The 15,844-nt window shown below is 46.5% G+C and overlaps 1 protein-coding gene across 1 annotated transcript in view; it reads left to right on the top strand.

Annotated features, from left to right (window-relative positions):
• Positions 1–15,844, top strand: part of CSMD2 (CUB and Sushi multiple domains 2) — a 310,633-nt gene that overhangs the window by 195,116 nt on the left and 99,673 nt on the right. The window contains exons 17-22 of the mRNA XM_049820686.1: positions 280–467; positions 865–1,053; positions 1,264–1,380; positions 7,310–7,525; positions 9,821–10,009; positions 14,044–14,213. Coding sequence (XP_049676643.1) covers positions 280–467; positions 865–1,053; positions 1,264–1,380; positions 7,310–7,525; positions 9,821–10,009; positions 14,044–14,213 — 1,069 coding nt within the window. The remainder of the gene's footprint in view (positions 1–279; positions 468–864; positions 1,054–1,263; positions 1,381–7,309; positions 7,526–9,820; positions 10,010–14,043; positions 14,214–15,844) is intronic.

A 15,844-nucleotide genomic window follows, 5' to 3' on the forward strand; every position in this document is an offset into this window, starting at 1 on the left:
TGATTGCTCATGTAGCGTAAGACGCCTGTTGCTGCAAAGACTGTTCGGTGTCAGCAGATGAAGCAGGTGAAGGATCAGAAGGAAACCAGACTGCGTAGGAGGGGGATGACGTGTTCCCAGTAAGATGCTCAGCCGGCCGAAGGCCAAGCAGTAGAAACAGACCCACGTATTGCCCCGTGGCCTGTGCTGCCTTCTAGTCATTAGACCACATTCCTGGCTGCAATGAAGAAAAATTAGTCATGCTGGTTTTTCACTGATGTATTCTCGTGTCCGTTTCAGGTTTAAGACAGAGGTGAATTACGACACCCTGGAAGTGCGAGATGGCCGGTCCTATTCTTCCCCGTTGATAGGTGTCTATGATGGGACTCAGGTGCCCCAGTTCCTCATCAGCACCAGCAACTACCTCTACCTCCTCTTCACCACTGACAAAAGCCACTCTGACATAGGCTTTCAGATCCGATATGAAAGTAAGTGCAAGTTATTAATGTAATTATGCGCTCTCCGGCAGCACAGTGGACTCAATCAGAGGCCCATTGGGCTCGGTTCTCCCCTTTGCCAGGCAGTTAGTGCTATTACCGTGATTGGAGAATGGGAAGCTACTGCGAGTGAAGTAGCAGTTTCTGCTTTTTGACCGTCTTGCTTGTTTATAGAGTTTTTTATTTTAGAGTCTACAAGATATTAGTGATTTTAGGAGGCAGAGTTGAGTTCCTTTGTCCATTTCATCCTCTTACTTTGGGAACAATTGGTAGGACTTTGAGTGAGCTCGGAGGAGGAGTTGAACTTTTGCCCAGGCTGATCACTGCACCTTGCAGCAGGCTCCGCAGCCGCTGAGTGCTCTGACACGGGTGGGTTTGTTTGCCACAGCTGTGAAGCTCCAGTCAGATCACTGCTTGGATCCGGGGATCCCGGTTAATGGCCAGCGCCACGGGAACGATTTCTACGTGGGAGCGCTGGTGACGTTCAGCTGCGATTCAGGCTACACCCTGAGTGACAACGAAGCCCTGGAGTGTGAGCCAAACTTCCAGTGGAGCCGGCCACTGCCCAGCTGTGAGGGTAAGGAGCGCAGAAGATAATATCTGCAGGAGATGGCAAGCACTTAATTTGCAAAAGCAAAGCAGCAATTGTGAAGTTCACCATGATATTTGATCTGTGTATGTTGTTTGATTTTGATGGGTTGGGCTTTGCTTTGACATTCAGAAGAACTGATATTCTTCCAGCTGATGATGAGTTTTGAATTATTGAATTCTTTCTTCTTTTTTCCAGCTCTGTGTGGAGGTTACATTCGTGGTTCCAGTGGTACCATCTTATCCCCAGGCTTCCCTGATTTTTATCCCAATAACTTGAACTGCACGTGGACAATAGAAACATCACATGGAAAAGGTGAGAAGCCTTTAGCTTAGAGTGGTTTCAAGGATGGTCTGGAGGACGGTGCTCAGTGCTCTTGGTGATGATGGGTACTCACGTGCTTGGCCAGTTGCCGTTCTTGCCGCCATCCAGACGTCTCTGGACACGATGCAGAGGTTTTTGGTGTTGCATCTCTTAATCCCTTTAAAAACAGAGAGGATGAAGAGGAGAGATGGTCCCATATCAAAGCCACAGATCAGAGAGCCTGTGCCAGGTGTTGCCTTTGCTTTCAGGCCTTTGTGGCAGTATTCTCTGGAAAGTTAGCTGGTATTTGGGTACCTGGTAGTGCTAGTAATGCCACATGGAGGAAAGGCGACCTGCCGCTGACACCACTACGGTAATGTTTGGTACTCGATGGTACTTGCAGCCTTATTTTTTTGTTGCGGTGCTGGATCCCTATCTATGGAACGTTTTACAGATGGGAAAATGGAAGCATGTAGTAAATCATTTCCAGACGTGGGACAGAACTCGGGGTCTCGGTTCCCAGCTCTGTCCTAGTTCTGCAGCTCCCATTTCCCCACTGGCTAGGAGTATTGCCAGCATAGAGGCAAAGTGCAGATCTATTTAGTCCAATCTCCTGTGTAGCACAGGCCAATCTTTTGTCTTGGAGGAAAATTTCAAGAAAATGCATCACTGATGATTAGAGAGCAAGTTTTATGTACAAGGGTGGGAGGTAATTTCTCCTGATCCATTCAGTATCTGCCTGGGGTAAGCACAAAGGGTATAAACCCTTTATGTAACTTTATGCACTCTTATATAACTGTCTCGTCATACTGGATATCAGCACAACGGGAGCTATCATGAGCCAATTTTGCAAATACCATTTGTATTACAGCAAATAAACTTGTCAATGAACAGCACAGTGCATTAAGGGAACCATCACATGCTGTGAAAAGTATTCTGTTGAGTAGCAGCAATCCACTCTTCATTAATCCACTCTGCCTTGGATTCAGCTCTCCGATGAGACACTGCATTATCCTGTAGCTAAGCTAAGCACAACACAGCAAACTGATACTCTTTCATATAAGAAAGTGCAACTGTGATGGCCTGTGTGCTTTTATGCCGACATCAGAAGAAAGTCTTCTGACGAAGCTAAGCACGGCTTGAAAAAACATGGAGTATTTTCAAATGGTAGGGATGTGTCTCCATAAGTCTGGGGAGGCGGGGGTTGTCCCTTGTCCTGTAAAAGATCCTGCTGTGGTTAATTCAGTAGTATGGGAAACAGCACATCCCTTACAGCAGCTCAGTGGGATGCAGTTTTGGATCACCCAAAGGATTCAGCCCTGGATCTGACCATCTTGAACTGGACTATGTTTGTCACGCTAGGAGAAGCTGGATATTGAGCTCTCCGGAAAGCTGGTCCTAGATTTAGCAGTCTGAAGCATATGAGTTTCTTCGGAAATTCTAGCCTTAGCTGGAGGTAAGGAATGTTAGAAGATCAAACCGTGAGCTGCTCTGTAAATACAGCTACTCGTCGTGAAAAATTATAGGTCTCCAGGCGTTTGACAAGAGTTTCAGCTCTTCTTACCTATCAGGTTGTGCTGGAAAGGCGAGGATAAGATTCGGAGAAAAGAAGTTGAGTGTTTAAAGAAAGAGACTTTTCTATACCAGTGGAAGGAGTCTGTTCATCCTGTGTTTGGGTTTGTGTTTCCATCCCACTGCTGGCATCCCTCCTTCAAGGTTGTTCTCCAGGAGCTGGTTAGGAATGAGCTTCAGCACAGGGTGGGATCCCTCTCCTTGGGCAGGGCGCTGGGCTGCGGCTGCCGGCGGCAGTGCTTTGCTCCCAGGCGGAATCACCCTTCTTGTGTTTCTGGAGCTTTCTGGGCTAGGAAAGCTTCACCCAGGCAGCTGCCTGGATGCAGGAAATCTCCAAATCCAGTTAGAGGTTAGGGTGAGAGGAGAGGATAGATAGAGGACGTTGTACAGATATAATAAGCTGGTAGATAGCCAACTTACATGTCAGGAAAACCTCTCCTTTCTTGTCCCTGTAGTTCAGGCGAGTTGTTTATTTACCACTGCAATGAAAGGAGGAGGTGAACAAAGAAAGATGTACTTTTCTCTAACGTTTTGTGGAAGATGTTGAAATGTATTTAGATGCTGGGCTGTGTTGGTGGGAGTGTGCGTACATACATGCGCGTACGTACGCGTCCTTTCTCTTGCAACAGTCTCAGCGATCTGCTTTCCCAGCTGTCGCTGTGTTAAACTGCTGTGTAACGCATTGCAACAAGCTTCTCCCAGCTCTTTTCAGCATTCCTGCAACGTTTCTTCTCATCCTTCAGTAGAGAGTAGTGGAACAGAGTGACCCTGAGTCAGAGCAGTAGCCACTGAAATGGAATGAATTTAGTCCTTGGAGAACAGAACAGGCCTTAAAAAAAAGGCATAACTGGAACCCCATTCTCAGCTAACTTCATTGGCAGTGCACTTGCAGTGCAGAGTCTTCTCTCTGTGCTTTGTCCTTGCCTTTGGTTCCATGTCGTTGGAGACCGCTGGGTGCATCCATGATCACTGGGTCAACTTTGTCCTTGCTAAACCCAGAAGCTCTAACAATTCTGCTGCAAGCAAGGGATGCATTTATTTACGTGACTTAAGTGTTTGCTATTGTACCTGATTTTTCTTGTTCTAGTTTTACGTTTCCCACACGCACTTCTAGTAGTGCCTCACTGCTTGGGTTTGCAGTGCTGCTGCTGCCCAGGTCCGGGAAGACTTTCAATTCCTATAAAATAGAACAGAGTTCAGGGCTTGTGCCTCCCAGTCCACCAGACTATTCCCTGCCAAGCCAGTGACCGAGCAGGGATGATCTGCATCATAAAAGCCAGACTCCAGTTGCTCACTCCCAGATCCTCGTGAACATCTCGCACGTGGCCAGCATGTGAGTCCCTTAATTGAAACAAGTTGGCTGTTATAACAGTTATTTTTATGTGACTGCAGACACTGATTTACTTTATGGACTCACGAGCTGTACAATTTGAGTTTAAAAGCAGCTTAATTTTAAAGGTATTTAAACGCTTAAGGAGAGACTATTATTTTTAATCTGAGAACTTCAAAGTGATTTCTTTTCCCTATAATTTGTTTTGTTGTTTCTTTTACAGAGAATGAAAAAAAAACCAAAAAACACCAACCCTGCATTTGCAGAGACATTTTGTGCTACAGTAAATTTCAGACCAGAGCAAAGGTTTAATCAGAGTCACAAATCCTTTAAAATGAGTTTATAATTGGCTCTTTTGGCTATAGTTCCACGGCCCTTAACTGGCTCTTGTGCCCTGTGATTGGAGTTGTTATCTTAAAAGACCTGGAGTCAGGGGCTGTCCCCCCGGTTCTGGGGACTGAATTATGCTTGTGTTTCTCTGGTGGTGTGTTGATTTTGGTTGAGAGATAGTATTTCTGTTCCTTAGATTGGGTTTTGTAAAACCGAGGGTATAAATTTACTGTCAGTTGATAAACAGGGAAAACTTAAGACATTTTGTATTCACTGCATCTCACCAAGTTTTCAGGCCAGAACAGGTCATATCTATTTTCAATTGACTATACTGTTGGTAAGAATAATAAATATTTGGAAACCGTTAGACGTTTCCTACATTTGTGGAGTTTTGCAGGGGGAACAGTGGAACTAAAAATTTTTTGCCTGGCTCCATATATTTACCTGGATGTAAGGAAGGAATTGTCAAAGTCGAGACCCGTTTTGGTCATCACTAAGCAGCGGGTCACACAAATACTGCTCGGGCCACTGAGGGTTAGCGAGGTGCAATGAGCTGCTGTGCAGGGATAAAGATGGGGAGAGAACAGGGCAGTTGAGATGACCCTGTGATCGCTGCTTCTTCCCAGTCCAGTGATTTCTGTGGGAAAGGCTTTGTATTGGTTACCAGCCTCTCTGACCTTCATTTCTTGGAAGGGAGCTGCTTTCATGTGACCAGTAAACCTTCAAAAAGAAATTGGATAGACTTAGGGATAAATGGAATATTCACAGTTATAATTTGATTCTGACAAAAACCTGTTGGGATGGATATTAAATCTCATGCTCCAGAGCTTTAATCAGTCTCTAGGTTGGTCTCATCCTGATCTCCAGAAATTAATGGGGAATGGGGAGCAAGGAGAAGATTATTTCTCTGATCCTTATTTACCGATTTCCTGTGCTTGCTTTTGAAGCAGCTGATGCTGTACTTTGGCAGAGATGGGATGCAGAGCCAGACAGCCCTTGGGTCTCACCAGGCTGGCAGTCTCTGTGGCGTTAATCGTTGGCTTAAATGAAGTGACTTGGTCATGCCACTGGGTGCTCCTGATGCGTGCGAGGAGGTAGGGATCTAACTGTGACTAATGAAGACCAGGTTACAGCACTTGCGTTTGCGTGGAGGAGTCTGTTTCTCTGCAGATAGCCCTGGCGAGTTCAGCGGGGTTATGAGGAGTGTAAAGCCCAATTCAGCGTGAGCCGGGGCTTGGGAGCCTGCGCCTCGGTGCTCAGAAAGTGTGCTAAGATCTTTGGATGAAAGAAGCCATATAAATGCAAAGAGGCTTTTTTATTGCTAGGCACCGCTTTAGCTTGTTAACTTCGTGTGATGATAATGTGACAGGGTTTCTGATATAAGATCCTGCCTTGCTTTGCTCTCTGAAAGCTGCCATTTTTTGTTTTTCAAAGATAGAATTATTTTCCAGAGAATAAGTGTTTCTAATTGCGTTTGAATTCTAGCATGAAAAATCACCTAGCTGGAGGCTTTTGCAAAAGCCTGAAGTACTTACTATTTTGTGTCTGTAGGTGTGAAGGATACTTTAAGTAATCCATTACTCCTTTCTTGTTCATTTACGAATGCAGCAAGGTCACAGCCTTCTCACTGAAATGTTTCAAGTTGTTGGAATTGAATTGGGAAGAAGAGACAAAATAGTTTTCCTCTGTTTGGTCTTTCAGTAGCTGGATCCGTTGTGGGGTTTATTTTTGACAGTATAACGTGGATAAAAGTGTAGGATTCTCTTCACTTCTGAGATCTGTTCCGGCCGGCAAGACCCAGGCTAACCACCCTGAACTCCGAGTGCCGTGCCCAAATCCGCAGGGGCTGCACACGCGCTTCCCTCCACGTGCCTCGGAGGGGACGGCAGACCCTGGCAGTGGGTCACAAGCAGGGAAGGGTGGGCACCAGCCCCTTCCCAGCAGGACAGGGCTGGGCTGAGCCCTCGAGCAGGGTGCTGGGGTGCTGCCGGGAGGGAGCGTGGCTGCCCGACGTGGCCCTGGCTTGGGAGATGCACCTGAACAGCATAACGAGCCGTTTATGGCTGAGGAAACACGGGGCTGTCCATGCGTGATCGCTCCTGTTGTCCTCCAACCTCTGGGCACCAGCATTCGGTCCCGTCATAGGAAGGTATAGGAAGTCCCTGCAGTCGTGCTGCTGACATACTTTATCTTCTGGAAAAGCCTCTCTGACCTTGATACTTGGCTTAAGTCCTATTTTCCTAGGTATGAATTCCTTCTGGAACTTACTTGTTTTTGTTGTTTTCAAGTCCTCGCAACTACAGCTTTTGCTGCTCTTGCTATCTATCTAAAGGTCAACACTTTTAAAATAAAATACTCCGCTAAGCTGCCAGGCTCAGTCCTTTCTGCGGCTGATCCGTCCCTCGAGCGAGCCTCTGTGTTGTCTCTGTTCCTGCGTTACAAAGGCACGGGAATCGAAGATCTTAACTGCCTTCCTCTGTTCTGGGCCTTGTACCATACCCTTGTTTTACTTTTTTCATCTATTTCATTTCTAACACAAATGTGTCCATGGTTTTCCGTGTGCTTTTCCTTCTCGGCTGGCCTGCTGTTACTGGGAAACAGGGAATCAATACTGGTGTCTCAGAGAGAAGAGGGGCTTTGGCTCTGGGATGAAGGGGTACCATGCGAACACTGTTGGCTGAAGCCATCCCTATTTTTTCTTCCCTGCAGGTGTGTTCTTCACTTTTCATACCTTTCACTTGGAGAATGGCCATGACTACCTCCTGATCACCGAAAATACCAGCTTTGTTCAGCCACTGAAGCAACTGACGGGGTCTCGGCTCCCTGCCCCGCTTAGTGCAGGGCTCTTTGGAAACTTCTCTGCTCAAATTCGCTTCATCTCGGACTTCTCCATGTCCTATGAGGGTTTCAACATCACCTTCTCAGGTAAGAACAGGGGTGGACAAAGACTTCATTCTTCCCCTTTCCTTCCCACCTTTCTGCAAATCTCAGGAATACTTTTCTGTTGACGCAGTTACATGTGATTTGGGTCGCTGATGGTCACTCCTCTTGTTACCCCAGTAAATTATTCTAGCATTAAACCACAGTACGTCCCAAGAAATATTCTCCTTGCAGTCCCCGTATCACCAGATGCAGCAATTTTGTCTGTCTTGAGCCCCAGTAGATGCCTGGATTTGACATCCCACTGGAATGACATCCCACTACAGATGTTTGTTGCTTTCTCCCTCCTCACCCGATCATCTTTTCTGCTCTGTTTATGGATGGAGTTTGAGGTCAAGTTTTCATAGGCTATGCTATCCCTGTTCCCTCCAGATGCCTTCCTTCTGTGTTTATCAGAGGAAAATCGCTGCAGTAGGTACAGCATTTCCAATGTGGGAAGCTGGGACAGATGGGATCTTTTGGAAGGCAACGTTGAGCAATCTGGACTTCTTGGATAAGGAGCAAGGCAGAGCGGGTCATTCCCGTTGTCCGTCTGGTCTCTCTTTTTTTTTTTTTCCTTTGGTTCATTGCTCTGCTTGGATGCTCATCCAGTGACCCAGCCTCTGCAGCTGGCTTCAGCCTGTCCTAGATGTAACACATGCCTCGTGTAGCCTAGGCCAGGTTTCCGTGAGCCCACTGGCATTGCTGGGGAACTGGAAACAGTATTTTCTCTTGCTGGACTAGCTCCGACTTGCTATAATAGCAGACGAAAGCAGACCTCCTGGTGCCCATAGGGCATCAAGGGATGCGGGATTTTGCTGACTTCAGCAACCCTTCTCGCCCATGCTCTGCTCTTGAAGATCTGGTTGTGCAAGACAGCTTCTGCCCTAAGAACTTCCAGTAAGCCAGTTCGGTCCTGCGCTTACTAAACCAAGCCACTTCTGATGCTGGCTTTGTGATTATACAAAATGCTGGTTTCTTCAAATGTAGTTCTGGATTTTCGGAAGTTGTCAAGGAAAAGTAGTGTGTGCGGGGTGCTCTTGGAGAGAGACTCAAAGAAAGGCACGTTCGCTTATGCAGAGCAGATCATGGCACTTGTAAATCGCCGTGCGTGGGTAATCTCTGGTTGAAGTGCGCAAGGTGTTTAACTGTGTCCTTTAACCTGAAGCCTTACAAATGACTGCCAAAGTGTGTGCCTGTGCACACGTTTCAGAAAATGTAATCTCTTCTGCCTGAGTGCCCCGACAAGCCGTTCCGTAAAACAAGCAGTTAATGGACAAAAGCTTATTGTATTGGTGCTGTTGTTCTCTCTATCTCAGCATACCTTTTAGTCCGGAGGGCAACAGCTGCAAATTTGGCCTGCTGGTGTGGAAGAGAAATGACCATTTTTATTGGGGAGCTCGGTGCTGACGTGCTCACTGTCTTTGACAGACAGAGCTGTTGCCATAGATGCAGATAAAACCTGCTGCGCTGAGAGAACTGGTTTCTGATAACCGTTGTTCTGCCCTCTGAAGTCAGGGATTTGCATATGATACTCCGTGGAAACTAGTCAGAAAGTTTCCAATTAAGTTTCATTTTGATGGAGGAAAAATTGCTTTTTGCCTTAAAAAAAATTTGCCTCAAATTATCTAATTATAAATAGTATTTTTAATGTGTTTGGGGACTTTTTCCTTTTGTTGGGAAATGAAAATGGGAGCCAGTTATATTTTTACCTTCCTTTAGATATATATGTGCACCTTTTACTTGGCGGGTCCGTTATTTTTCAAAAAATAACCCTCAAAACGTTTTGTGGTCAAAGACATGCATTTGGCTCTTAGCCATAATGCTACATGACCTTTCATTTAGCAGCAGCTTAAATGTTCTCTTGCATTCCCCAAGCAAGATGCTGTGTTCATTCATTTTCAGGATTAGTAATGTAGAGGCAGCAGAAATCCCATCCGGATCAATTCATCTTCATTTGACTAAACCAGAGGGAGAATGACAAATTTCCATCGTGTTTCGTTACCGCTGATGTCACCTTCTTGTTTGTCTGACAACAGTGACAAAAAAACGAGACCTGTTGTGTTTTGAGTTGGTTTAAATCAAGATCCTGGCGGCACCCTGGGGGCTGCGTATCAAGAGTGAAACCCGAGTTGGTCGTCACTGCTCAAACATGGTCTTGCACGGATGCTTCCTTTGCAGAGCTTCACTCCAGCGGGATCAAAACTCAGAGCTTCCTCCTCCTCCTCGTGTTCTGGGACTGGGGTGTCCTTAGCAGGGAGAATGGAGTTCCATAGATGTCTGGTTTTTTCTCCCCTGTAGAATATGATTTGGAGCCCTGCGACGAGCCGGAGGTCCCAGCCTACAGCATCAGAAAGGGCCTGCAGTTCGGAGTGGGGGATGTCCTCACCTTTTCCTGCTTCCCTGGCTATCGGCTGGAGGGCGCATCCCGCATCACCTGCCTCGGGGGGAGACGGCGTGTGTGGAGTTCGCCTCTGCCAAGGTGTGTTGGTAGGTGGTCATGTGCTTTCATTTTGCTTGGTTGGTTACGCTGTGCTGGATTGGTTTGGTGGGCAGGGATGGGTGGCATCCCCCGGGATGGCATCTTTCAGCTCGCAGGGTGGTTGGTGCAGGGATGGAGGGGGAGAGGGAGCTGGAATGAGCTTTGAGCTCTGTGTGTGGGGACGGGAGGGACAGGCGGAAAGGCTGCATTCCTCCCCGGAGTTGGAGCACACCAGACACATAGCAGACAGGGACGCACACGTCAGTGGAAGCCCTGTGTCTCTGCAGCCCATCCTCAGTGCTGCGGCTGAGCCCCAGTGATTGTCCAAGTGAAGGAATCGCGAGCCGTGGGAGTGGCATCATCCCTTTCGGGATAGTTTCTGTAAAACAGCGTCGTTTTAAGGCCATCCTCCCTTTGAATCGGAGTGCTGTAAAGCTTAATAGTCCAGGTGTATGAAAGCTGCTTTTGGGTGGGTGATCTTAAGCAATGCAAATTCCACGACCGTACGGATGCGTCTGGGAAATCCCCTCTGGCTTTTACCTTTCCCTTACCCTCCAGAGGTTTCTTGCACCTTACACCTTTCACTTCCTCTCCTATTGCACGTCCTCTTTGCAATCCCTCCAGCCCTTATTTATACTAATAAATAAATCTGAGGATAGAGGAGAGGAAGAATTAATCTGCAACACTGAGCTAGTTTCTGGCTGTCATCCCTGATGCAGATGGGCTACAGACACTCTTGTCTGGCAAGGTCTGCAGAGCACCCCCCTGCCCAGCCCCCAGTACCCTCCAAGCATAACGGTTAGCGTAAAAGAACAAAAGTAGCGATGTGCTACAGCGAGAAAGCAGAGAGGAAGAAGGACGCTTCAGGCCTTTGCAAAAAGATTTAATCTATTTTTCTGTTGTACAGTTTAGTAAGTAGGCAAGTGTTCAGTGCCAAGCTGCTGCCTGCCTCACTCAGAGCCATGAGGGATTTGTCCAAATCAGGCAGACCAGATCTCTTACCTGGTTTCACTCTGGCAAAGCCTGCTAGGTAGGTTTTCCTCATGTGTGTCAGTGACCTTTGAGGGCCATTGCAAAGAGAGCATCCCAGCAAGAGCCGGTCTCCTTTGTCAGTTTGTTGAGTCATGTCATGCTGAATGCGTTTCCCGGCACTGCTTAATGCTTCGGTCAGAGGGTTGCATCATCCTGCTGTGACAAGCAGCCTCTTCAGGGCATGAATAATAATCAGGTTCCAGAAAAAGCTAATCAGGGGAATAGAAATCAAAAAGAATCATAACAAAGCTTTAAACTTGATCCTCAGACATCATCGCGAAGGGAGCACACTGACTTCCATTTGCCAATTCCCTACTGCGGCTGGCTTTGAATTAGCATGGTGGTTTTATAATAATGGGTCAAATTCACTGTCTGGTGATTAGTGCAGAGCAATGGTGGCAGGGTGACAGCTTTTTCCACAGCGTCCCCACTGCACACTCAGGTCTGTGTGCTACCCTGGATATAGATAGATATTGGAGACTTAAGATCACAGAAGATTTAATTTTTGTTGCCAGACAAGCCAGACGCTTTGTATTCGGTTCCTGTTCTAGAGATGGGTCTGGAGAGAAACGAGAGCAGTTTGTTCCTTTGGCCAACCCCTCTCTCCAGGGTAGGAATGCTCCCCACCGACTGCTGCTTCAGACCAGGTCCCGAGTGGTGATGTCTCCAGCATCATCCCTGGGTCATGTGTGCTAAAGCGAACGTCCCGCTTTTCATATGTGGCAAGAGAGGAGGAGAAAGTTGCTTCCAAAGTACCACCTTTCAGTGTATGTGCTGCCGCTTCCTTGCTTAACCCTCGTGCTTTAATGGAGGACCAGCAGAGCTGGCAGAGTCAGCGCAGAAAGCTGCACGTGATGGTTTTGCTCAGCTCCAACAACTTTGTATGCTGTGAAGGACTTGGGGAGATGAGGCAGAGCTAGCTAATCAGAAGAGCCGTTTCCAGGGCAAGTTGGAGTGACTCTCCCCAGCCGTGCATGCAAAACACCAGGGCTCAAAGGAACAGGGAGCCAGTGTTTTACAGCTGGACATCATTCAGGGTAAATAGGCGGAGAAAACAAGGACTCACAGTTTGCTCATGTGGGAACTGATCGGGGAGTAACGAAAAATCCTAAACACATGGCGGTTGCAAGGCAGATTTACACGTGTCGGGAGGTTGTATATATACGTAGCAAACTGGCTGCGACGGTCCTAGCTGAAATCAGGCACTCGGACAAGGCAGCAACTGCTGGCAGCAGGCGGCCTCTGCGGAGGACATCCTTTGGACACTGTTTTGCAAGTAGGTCCTCAAGCTGTATCCGAGCGTTGGGGACTTTTGCTTCCTCCCTGTGGTAACAGCAGGTTAGAGCTCGTTTTGACGTCGTGCTGCGGTGGAGCTCGGCGCTGTCACTGTGGTACTGCTTCTTGCACTCGGACGCGCTTGAACGTCTGCTGGCTACTTCGTGTAGTGAGGATGTGCCCATAGCAGTCCTCTGACACTCGCTGTGGCGTGTTCGTATGAGAGATTGTGTCCTTAAAAGCTTGCAATTAAAATACATAAAGTACAGAGGTGAGGGATGGTTGTTGCTATTTTCTGGAAACTTTAAACTCTGATCTCCTGACATCCAAGATAGGTTGAACCTCCAAAGCTGCCATCCTCCTCCTTCTCTAAAGAGGATCATTCTGCCAAGTTTTGAGTCGCACAAATCTTCTAACTTCAAATTTGGCTCAGAATCAAATGCTGTTCACACAGAGTAGAAAAGGAAGCAGATCTCGTGAAGGAGGAGAGAAGTCTTACTAGAAGAATGTAATGGAACAGGGACAGACTGCAGCTCGTAGTGAATAACAACAGGGAAAGGATCGACTTTACTTCCTTATTTCCTTCCTTCCTTCCTTATTTCCTTCTTTCTAAAACCATGGCCATTTATAACCTGCCACGGGATGTAAACTGCTCTCAGGGAAGGGAGAGACAGCCGCAGTAACATTAACTACCCCTGCCCTTCCAGTTCCCCGCTCCAGAGGTCTGTAGGGATGCCCACATCAGCATCTCCTCCTCTGTCCCCAGCCCCTTGTCTTTTGAACACGAGCGGTCAGTTTTGTCTATGCCACAGAAAAACCTGAGCCCACCGTGGTTCTTTGAGTGACGTTTGGGGAGCAAAGAAAGATACGTAAATTGGAGCTCATTTCCAAAACTGAGAGGCAAAAGGATCCCTGGTTTTCTCTCTTTTTCTGATGGGAGTGGATGTAATTGTTAGCTGCAAAGCTGATAAGAAAGAAAACGCAGGGAGCAAGGGACAAGAGGTCCTTTAAAATACTGTCAAATGGTGAACTAGAGAGTTGAGGATAGCATTAACAACAACTAAGGTCAAATTTTGCCTTTTTAGCTTGTAGAAAATTATTTTAGGGGGAGATTTTGAAATTCAGTCTTAGTTTTATCATTTGTAATTATTTGGAAGTTTGACTAAGTATATCTTTCTGCACAAAGAGCTCTGGCACTTGCAGCACATTGGTACCAGCAATCGGTGTGCTGTGTTGACTTTTGAATGAATGCCATGATTTTTATTTACTATATATAGGTATAGGATGAGCTTTGTTTAAATACGGGAAAGACTTCAAATATTTCAAGCTAATAATAATTTTTATTTTCCTTCTGTTTCGTGAATCGGGAAGGAACATAAACACAGGCACTGTCTCGAGTAGGTGGTGGCTTCCCAGGGATTTTGGAATGTTTTTCTGAATTGGGACCCAAGATAGCATTTGAGCATGCCAGCTTTCTGTGACTCCGTTTCCCTGGCCATGTAAGGAGAGGGTATTAATCGCTCTTGTAAGGCACCTGAGGTTTAGTGATGACAGAAGTGCTATTAAGTACTGGTTTGTTTACTGACTGCACCTGGAAATAGAGTCCATGGATGTGCTGGCAGATGGGTATAGGAAGGAGTGAGCATCTGTGGCTGTTTGGAGGAATCACCTGCATGTGTTGTATGGCTAGAGTATACATGTGGTTATTAAAATGTGGTTTTGTGTCTTTATGTAGCTGAATGTGGTTCATCTGTAACTGGAACCCAAGGTGTGCTGCTGTCCCCCAACTATCCAATAAACTATAACAACAACCACGAGTGCATCTACTCAATCCAGACCCAGCCAGGAAAGGGGATCCAGCTGAAAGCCAGGACTTTTGAACTGGAGGCAGGAGATGTCCTCAAGGTAATTCTTCGTCTTTAGCAATGAAACGCTACCGTGCTGCCAATGAGAGCAAGATCTGAAAGGGAAACGATGTTCCAAAATTGTAATGGAGTTAGCTGAGGCTAACCTCTGGCAAATGCCACCCAGGCCCAGACAGCACTGACAGCGCTGTGGAAGTCTCTAGGAGAGACTCATACTCGGACTACTAGTGACCAGTAGTCACTGCTGTGTCGTTAAGGGATTGGCATGGCTGTTTTGAAGACAGCAGCAAAATTACCGTGGACCAGACTGAACTTCAGGCAGGGCAGCTGGGCTAGAATATTGTCTGCGTGTATCCCCTCTAAGGTTAGAGCAGGACATAGACATGATACATCTGCAAAACAATATCTTCTAGCCCAGGGACACTGTCTGATCAGCGCGTGTCACTGCTGTGCGTTGGTTTGCTGTGCTTAAAAACATATTGTGTAATTTTAGGAAATCAGCGCCTCTGAACTTCGCCAGCTCATAGTGGTCTCTGGCAGCAGCCCGAAGGCGATAGTGAATGTCCTTTGCACTTCAGCCGAGCTGGTTATTTGAGGCCTCAGTCTGCAGATGGATGTGTAAACAAATTCTGTATCTATTAAAAGCGTAGACATCTTTGCTGTATCACTGCACCTTCTGCTGTGAAGTCTTCCCTGAGATGAAGAGATTTGTTGGAATGTCAAGGGTTCTTCCTTTGTAGCTAAATTTCAGTTCTTATCTGCATAGTTGTGCTGGGGAAACTGTTAACACGTGAGGAAGTGTGAGGTTCTTAGAATTATTTTTGTGGCTTTAAGAATCAAGGCTGATTTGTCCCAAAAAGGGCTTTATTTAAATGCAGAACTCCAGGCTCAAGCTCTTCAGCATTCCCATACTCAGTCTTAGATTAATCTGCATTTACAAGTTTCAGGACTCTATATAGGAGGAGACAAATCCAGGCTGAGTTTCTATTAACCACAAAGAAATGGTTTTGTAGGAGGCATTAATATTACAAGATGTGTGCTGCTGTGCTAAGCCATCTTCCCAGAGAACGCCTCTGTCCTCATTTAAGTGCCATACTTCTGCACTGCAAGATAGGTGTAATCCACATATTTTCAGCTCACAAATGACTGGAAAGAGAGAGAGATTTCCAGCTAATGCAAAGAATATACTCGTTGTGAAAGAAATTATGTTCTCTCAACAGGTTTGTCATCAACTTCTCATCTGCTCCTGAGGAAAGTTACTATCAATCTCCACTAGTGAGAAGTTGCTTTTCATCCTCATAGAGAATCATGCTATCTAAAAGAAAGGAAAAAAAACCATTTGTGTTTTTCTTAAATAATAGCGGGGTCAAGGCACATCTAAGTCACTGTAGGGACAAAATGTTTTTCCCAGTAGCTGTGCTGCACCTTTGGAAAGAGAGCTCCGTTGAGAAAACACAGCCCTGAGTACAGGATAAGCTCAGGTGTGAGGAGGAGGAGGACGCGGATCCTCCAGGGTGTGAATCCTGCTCCTCAGCTGAGCAGCATCGTGAAGTCTCGTCAAGTCAGACACTTAGTTGGGATAATTTCACTGGTTTTAAAGGAACTGTCCCTGCTTGCGCTCCTGGATGATTTGGTCCCTGAAGTAGCGAATAAAATGTTTTCCAGTACGTG

Source organism: Accipiter gentilis, chromosome 17 (genome assembly GCF_929443795.1).
Source record: "Accipiter gentilis chromosome 17, bAccGen1.1, whole genome shotgun sequence".
NCBI lineage: Eukaryota > Metazoa > Chordata > Aves > Accipitriformes > Accipitridae > Astur > Astur gentilis.